Raw genomic sequence first — 8,609 nt, forward strand, 5'->3', positions numbered from 1 at the left:
TAGGCATATTCTAAGGGAGAGAAGGCACTATATATGTCATATATAGCTGGGGCACACATGACTTATGTCAAACCTTACTCTACCAAATGAAATAAAATGGAATATTTTGACGCTTATATTTGAAGGTCGAGATAGAAGCGGCAATACAATGCGTATAATTAAGTACATTAGCAATGACTAATGGAAATGCTAAAATGCGTGAAATGACAAAAACTTCCTCAATTTCAAAAAATTATGCCCAATCCTTACAGACATATTCTGCAGTATAGATTCTCTATCGAAAACCAATCGAGCAAAAAGAACTTGCGGTTTAAATATATGACTGCATGATATGTCAATATAACTTTTAAAAAGTGACGAATAACAAATACATCAAAATTTAAAAAATGTATATATAATAAATAAGGTTAAAAGGAGAGTGGACGCTGGCGACGTCGAATTACCTCTGTGAACTGAACGTCACTCTTAGTGGGTGTTTGCAAAAATTGGTAAAAATGTTATTTCTAATTTATATTAAAATATTTTAAACTTTTACTACTATTTAACTCAGAACCAATATATTGAAAATGGCCCTTTAGCAACAATAGTGCTATTTACATATTCACCTCATAATGTAGTGTAGGACCTAAAGCAGAAAAGCTACAAGCCAAGTAGAATTGGTATCTCGGAGCCAGCAATCATTGTCCAAACTATTACTCCAATCTCACCACATCCTTAATTTGCCAAAAGTATAAACATAATGAATGATTCTTGTCCAATGACCACATTATAAACTGTTTGAATTCTTTCTTAGTCATTCACAATTAACATTACTAATAAGGGTGAATAGCAATTTATCCCCCTGTGATATTGAAAATGAGTACATTACATCCCTATAAAAAAAAATACAACAATTTACCCCCATATACTTTTTAAAATGAAGCAATTTACCTCCTTATGCAGGGAGGTAAATTGCTTCATTTAAAAAATCATAGGGGGATAAATTATTGTATTTTAAAAAATACATAGAGGTAAATCGCTATTTATTTTTTCATAAGGGGTAATTTGCTCATTTACGATATCACAAGGTGATTGCTTGTATTTTTTCCCTATTAATAATATCTTTCTGGATTCTGGTAATGTAACCTCTTCTCCCAACACTAATCATCCAACTTTTCTATGTCATAATCACTCATCATTCATATCCAGATTAACATAAAAGGTAAAGGAGAAAAAAGTTGCAAGATTCTCTACTACTTCTATCCTGCATTCCCAACCTGATGAAATCCACTTCTTTTTGCCTTTTCTTGCTGTCCCTTCTTGAAAGGAGCCTTTACCAGTTACCACCCTCATCCCTCATTTGCCATGAGAAGGAAGTTACCATTCTACCCTTGTTTCTTGGGCGGTTGGGTCATAGTGGACAGCGGCCGGTGGTTGGGAGACGGCTGATTCGGCCACTGGTTGTGGCAGTGGGTGTAGATGTGGTGTTGGTGGAGGAGGATGAGGATGGGACGGCCACACGCTTGCATTGGGGGCACATGGTGAGGGTGGTCGGGGGGCTGGTGTTGGTGTAAAACTGTGGGGAGAGTTTTAGAGCACGGAGCTCGTTCACCTCCTTCTGCAACCGTCGGTTTTCCTCTGTTAGATTTTCACAGTATCGCCTCAGATACTCGCAGTCCACTTCTGTTTGCTTAAACTTTGTCCTGCAATCCCACATGCAGTTAGAAGGAACAAATTTAGCCAAGGCTTCACATTTTCTGTTACAATTTCTATTGCATAAATCTTTTTTTAACTATATAGATGACGTAATTTTTATATACGCAGCATAAATATATATATATATATATTAAATAAAATAGAAGATAAAAGAAATTTGACACAAAAATCCAATGTTCTGGGCAATGAGCCAATTTAAGTCTTTGCATTATAATTTATAATTTATGTGTGCAAATCTTATTATTTATTAAGTGTGAACACCTTAAAAATAATTAATTTTTCTTTTGTCGACAATATACATTTTGCCCTCAATATATATGTGTGTGTATATATATATTTCATAGTAGAACCATTTAAGTCGCTTGTTATATTCATTGTTCTATTGGGTCACGTTTGAAGTAAAATACTTCAGTAGTTTTGACAAGTTATTTGTTTCTTTTTGGTTCTTTATTTAATTAAATAAACACAATAAGAATTTAAATTAAACATTAAGTATACTTCATTCACTAGTATTGTATATGTAACGAATGCGCAGAATTTTTAGCTAAATCAAATTGGATCGAATCAAAGCAATCTAAATCAAGTTGGATTGAATCAAACCAATAACAGAACGAGTGTGATACAGTTCTCATGTATTTAATTATTTTATTTCTAACTGTATATTAATCACATAATAAGTATATTATACAGTAAAACCTTTATAAATTAATAACCTTGGGACCATGAAATTTTATTAATTTAGAGAGATATTAATTTATCGATAAATTAATATTTTATTAATTAAAAAAGAGACTTTTTAAATTCAGCAAATTTAATACATATGTATTGAAAATAAATGAATTCATATATGTTTCATTGATTATATTCATGCATCAATCAATTTTTATAACTAATTAAATATATTCATGTATAATATCAATTCATTGTATACAATTACTATTATATTCATAGACACATGTATCAATTCATTGGAATTACTTAAATATACATATTTACATTAATTCGTTGCACTTAAATAACTATTATAACCAATTAAATATATTCATGCATGATGAATGAAACATATACTACATAAATCTCAATATGATAATAAAATAATTTATAACACACAACCATGTCTTCTCATCTAAAAGGCATCGCAAAATCATCCATGAATGATCAAATGCGTAAAGCATTATAAACTTCATATTTTAGTAAATTATCATAATATTTATAATTGTAATATTTATGAATTATTAATTTAGAGTTTTAATGGGACCTAATATTTATAAAAGAATTTTCCAAAAAATTATTATTTTATTATCTTATCGAATTTGATGATTTTTTACAAAGGCCAAATCGGGATCGAAAGATTTTATTATTTTAGAGAGCCTAGTAATTTATTAAGGATTAATTTATAGAGATTTTACTGTATTTGGTAGTTCATATTTTGCGCAAACCCAATGGTCCAAAAAGTTAGGCCGATAAAGTGATTGATTTTTCGGAAGGCAAAATCCAACAAATTTGTAATGACCAAAACACCCTTGCCTCAATATAAAAATAACTGACCTTGCCCTCCTATTCTGAAACCAAACCTCAACCTGTCTGGAGGTAAGGTTTAGCTGCATTGCCAACGCCATTTTTTGCTTCTACAACCAAACAAATCCCAACGAATTATTTAATTTTACCAAAACACCCTCGACCCACCCCTGTATTTCCCATAAATGCCACTCACCGGATTCAGCGTGTTGTGCTCCCTGAAACTCTCTTCAAGCACCGCCGCCTGCTCCCTACACAGGCGGAGCTTCTTCCTCCCCGCCGCGTCGCCGCCGTCGCTGTCGTTGATCTCTAGAGAACTGGAGTCCCTCTCTCCGTCGTTTTCTTCTCTCTCGCTCCTCTTACCGCTGACGCTCGAGACGGTGCTGTTTGGCGACGAAACCATCAATTCTTCGTCACAGACATCTGCCGCTGTTATCGCCAGGTTCACATCGATTCCCCGGAATAATGATCTCATCTCCGAATTACGATCTGAAGTTAAATTTCACACTAGATTTTCTTATAAAAATCGAAATTGTTCATGAATCATGCAAAACCTACCCTGTTTCTTCAGATGAAAAGTTCAATTTTATGAAAAAAATTCTCAAAGTTCACCACAGCATTACAAACATGAAAAATTCCCTTCTTTTCAGTTTCAAACTTTCAAGTAAGCAAGCAGATCAATTTACCAGCAGTTGATTCATGATATGCATCAGTGCTTGAAGATTTGCGCTGCTTCATAAAATTAGGCAACGGACATCCAAAAAGATTCAAAGGGAAAGGAGAAGCCGCAGTTGGAAGCGGCGACGGCGACGGCGGAGGATTAGAATTTTGATTCTGCAGACATTTCAAGCTCAAACTCAACCCTAATCCATCATCTTTCTCAACCATCTCGCACTTCCTGTCGCCTCTCTCTCTCTCTCTCTCTCTCTTCGGATTAACAAGTGAGATGAGATACACATACATGTACATGTATGTATGTAGAGATGTTTATAGAGATACAAGGCAAGAAGACAGGCACATGGGCAATGATGAGGTTTGTCAGAGTTTGCTATTGGCTCAATCATGATCGTCATATGGAGGAGTTCAGGTCAGTCTTCAGTGACCACTGACCACGGTTAAACAACTTTCTACTTGTTACTGCTTATTCTTTGTTTGGATGACCAAAAGTTTGATTTCTTCAAATGCAAAACCATATGGATGGCTACACATTTATCCAACAGATGAGAGGGGGCATAAACTTTTTTAAATTTGGAACAAACAAACAAGGCATAAGACCGGAGTTGCTTAAAATAAGACACCCCCAATGTATGGGGTTATTTGCATTTTGCCCCTCAATTTATTTTTTTTTATACTTTTCTTTCAATCTTTTAATTTTATTGCATTTTATATTTTTAAAAAAAAATTGATGGAATATTCCTTTCGCGTGTATAAAACCTTACGCGCGTATACTTACATGGACTGAATATTCCATAATAATTTTTTAAAAAATTCAAAATATAATAAATTAAAAGGTTGGATGGGAAAGTGTAAAAGAAAGATTAGGAAGTCAAAATACGAATGACCCCATACATTGGGAGATGTCTGCATTTACGTTTTATTTAATTAAGTTGGATCAAATTAAATTAATTATAAAATAAATACAATATATCTGTTAATTAAGTATTTTTTTAAAAATTATATATTAATTAAATAATAAATATTAAATAATTATATATTAATCACACAATTAAATGTTATATTTATTATATAATTGATTTAAATTCTATTAAATTGGTTAAAATTTTCCATAACATGAATTGGTTAAAATTTTCCATGCTTATCTGCCTACAGCCGACCGTTGACGCCGGAGCTGTGATGTGATTTTTCTCGTGTCAAGTGAAACGGGGCGTTCCACTTCCACCTCAACGCGCCTGCGGAAGCTCGTGAATCGACAATGGCCCCACTTCCACCTTGCGAGCGTGTGGTGCACGTGTATTGGGCCTTAAATTTCTAAGGTTTTCTCTTTTATTAATAAATTATACGCATTATCTTTGTATGTATATATAATAAATAATATTTTATATTTAAAAATAAAAAATAAAAATATATAAATTAATAAATTATATTTTAAAAATATAAATATATAAAAAATCAACTTAAATTATTATTGACACAATAGTTATGTTAAGATGACGTAAAGTCATTTTTATTTAAAAAAAATAAATATAATTAAAATTTTAAATTGTATAATAACGTATGCAATCGTCAAATTTAAAATTATTACGACATTGAATTAATCACAAATTGTGAGTATTATTGATTTTTTTTATATTAGCATAGATATATAATTTGTGATTACTTAAGATTTTATGTCCAACTCGACTAAAAAATATGACATGAAAAGTTGAGATAATATTCTTCTAAAATGTGTAACTAAATATGAGATGCTATTTTATGCTGAGTTAACGACCACGAGCGACTCACATACCAATTTTCATCTAAAAATTAATTACACTATGTAATTTGTATAGTTTATTTATATGGTACTAATTTTTTCAAAAAATGATGAAAACCTAATTCCATTTGTGCTAAATGGTTTAAAGTTGGATTCATTTTTTGAGTGTTTTGTTGTGTTTTATGGGGATAGAGAGAGAGAGAAAGAGAGAAACAAAGATAAATAAGTGTATGTTAGAAATAATATGTATGTTTGGATTTGTTTTTAGAGATAATTTAACAGGAAAAGTATTATTTTAGTTCGCTAAGTATGCCTAATTTTAATTTTAGTCCGATAACTATGTCCATTTTTATTTAGGTTCAGTAACTTACAAATTGCTTACTTTTAGTCCTCTGGCAGATTTTCAGACAATTTTACCCCTATGAGGCATATGGCTAAAACTGTCTTTCAAAAGTTGTATAGGGATAAAATTTTTCGAAAATCTACCAGAGGACTAAAAATAAACAATAACGTAAGTTACTGGACCCAAACGAAAATGGACATAGTTATCGGACTAAAATTAAAATTAGGCATACTTAGCGGACTAAAATAATACTTTTCCCAAATTTAAAATAAGTATTATATTTTTAATATTGTGTTTTAGAAACAAAAATTACTATTTATTGTCAAATCATATTTTTTTATATATATTTATATATATATGTGTGTGTGTGTGTGTATATGTATGTATTTATATTAAAATAGTTAAAAACACTTAAATAAGATGTTTTTGAATAATGATAAATATTGAATATATTTTGACTTGTTTCAAAAATAATTTGAAAATAATAACAAATATAGTAACAATTAGTTGGAGTTGTGTTTTTCAATATACGTTTAAAGAGTATTTATATTTAAAAAAATAAAATATAAATGATATAATATATTACTTTTATTTTTATTTTATTTAATGGTGCACATGAGGATGATGTAGTAGGTGGCCACGTGGGGGGACAAAGGTGGGACGCTCGTGCGCTAGAGGCTGTCGCTTTCCGTCCGGACACCAACTTGGGTACAATGATGGGGTACGCTCTAATCTTTTCCATCATTCCCCATCATACTCTTTTTTTTTTTTTTTTCAAAAAGAATAATATTATTATTAAAGATAATTACATTCTCTTCTCCTCAAATTTATTGTAATTAGATGTAGACTTCTTATAATTTGAAAAATTATATCTAGCATCTCTGAAGTTTTCTTTCGTCTAATAAGTACGTCTCTTCGTTGGTTAGAATTCACTAAATTTGTTGATATTAATAAAAAAATTAAAATTTGACCTCAAATTAACTTATTACCGACTTATTATAGGTCCAATAAATTCTTTTATGATCAAATTACCCTCATATGTTTTTATGCATTAATGCATGTGAAGAGATATATCTTCACAATTATAAGGATAGTTTCGTTTGAGAATAATTATTTAATCTACAATAAGTCAATAATAAATCAATCGAGATTAATATCAATTTTTATTCAATTTTTTTTATTAATATCATCAATTTCAGCAAAATTTGACTAATAGATGGACTTATTTGTTAGACAGAAGCAAACCACAAGGGGTTAAATGTAATTTTTCAAACCACAGAAAGTCTACGTATAATTCACCAAACTTTAGGAGATGGAATAATTATGGCTAATTATTATTATTATTCAGAATAATGCACTGACATCTCCTAAAATTTGATGTAATTATCATATAAATTTTTTATAATTAAAAAAATTATATTTATTACGTCAAAGTTTGATTTTATTTAGCAAATAGTGAAGGGTTCATCAAATTTACTAACATTAACAAAAATATTGAATAAAAATTAATATTTACTCTCATTGACTTATTAATGACTTATTACAGGTCAAATAAATATTTTTTGATCAAATTAACCTTATAAAATTTCATACGCTAATGTATGTGAGGAAGTATATCTTCACCCTTATACAAATAATTTAGTTAGAAAAGATTTATTCTTGCAAAAAGTCGTAATAAGTCAATCATGAATAAATATGAATTTTCATTTAAAGTTTTTGCTAATATAAACAACTTCAGTTAACTTTAACCTATGGAGGAGTTTATTCGTGAGATAGAAACAAACATCATGAGTAATAAATATAAATTTTCAAATTATAAAAGCTCAACATATAATTATACCAAAACTAAAAAAATGCAGTATAATTATTCCTTATTATTGTTTTTTTCTACTTATAAGCCCACCCACACGCTCTCAAAACCCCAATATCTCCATAATGAAATATTGATCTCCAAACTATTGTACATGTTATAATTTTTTCTAAAGTAATAAACAGGTAGGGGTTTGCCAAACCTCCCGCCTAGACACAGACGACTTTTTGAAAAAAAAAAAAAAAAAAAACACCACTATCGTGGTGCCACTTAAAAGGCTTCCCCTCTTTTATTATTTCTAACCTCCTATACATGCAGTTCCAATGAGCAAATTCCAAAAGAACTTAGTGTGAAGTGAAAAGAAAATGTTTGTTTGTGAACAGAAATAAATAGTGTAAAACGTGCAGGACACAAAAAGAAAAAAGGGTTGTAAATATAAATTTATTAGAAAATATTACAATTATTATTATATTTTATTAAAATGATGGATTGAATTAAAGAACAAATTTGAATACTTAAAAATTGATATGACAATACAATTATATAGATTTTACCATTTTGTTGTTATTTCAATAGTTCCTCAAATACTTTGATTGTTTGAAATTGGTTTTGAACAGGGAAAAATTCTAGCCGGGATCAGAACTAATTATGCCACAAATATTATACACTTGACATGTAATTAGTATACAGTTCAAAAAGAATAACCGGCTTGATGTATTAGTTGTGAATACTGCTGCTCTGCGTATTAATTCTATAACAATGTAACTTGTGCAAAATTCAATTTTCTTGTTATTTCTAAATCTCCAGAA

The 8,609-nt window shown here is 30.1% G+C and overlaps 1 protein-coding gene and 1 long non-coding RNA gene across 4 annotated transcripts; one reads left to right on the top strand and one right to left on the bottom strand.

The window, feature by feature from the left end:
* LOC105173280 (homeobox-leucine zipper protein HAT4) lies at positions 1,072-4,218 on the bottom strand. Its single transcript, XM_011094975.2, has 4 exons — positions 3,900-4,218; positions 3,410-3,702; positions 3,244-3,323; positions 1,072-1,682 (listed from the first exon to the last, which is right to left on the bottom strand). The coding sequence occupies exons 1-4, from the start codon at positions 4,180-4,182 to the stop codon at positions 1,391-1,393; spliced, it is 948 nt and encodes a 315-aa protein (XP_011093277.2). The 5' UTR covers positions 4,183-4,218; the 3' UTR covers positions 1,072-1,390.
* LOC110012800 lies at positions 3,515-6,790 on the top strand. 3 transcript variants are annotated; one of them, XR_002287983.1, is made up of 4 exons: positions 3,515-3,655; positions 3,927-4,300; positions 5,044-5,207; positions 6,621-6,790. It is a non-coding gene; the product is annotated as an uncharacterized LOC110012800 (long non-coding RNA). The 3 variants fall into 3 exon arrangements; XR_002287982.1 differs by having other exon boundaries at positions 6,624-6,789; XR_002287981.1 differs by lacking the exon at positions 6,621-6,790 and having other exon boundaries at positions 5,044-5,265.

The sequence above is a fragment of the Sesamum indicum genome, linkage group LG11 (genome assembly GCF_000512975.1).
Source record: "Sesamum indicum cultivar Zhongzhi No. 13 linkage group LG11, S_indicum_v1.0, whole genome shotgun sequence".
NCBI classification, from domain to species: domain Eukaryota; kingdom Viridiplantae; phylum Streptophyta; class Magnoliopsida; order Lamiales; family Pedaliaceae; genus Sesamum; species Sesamum indicum.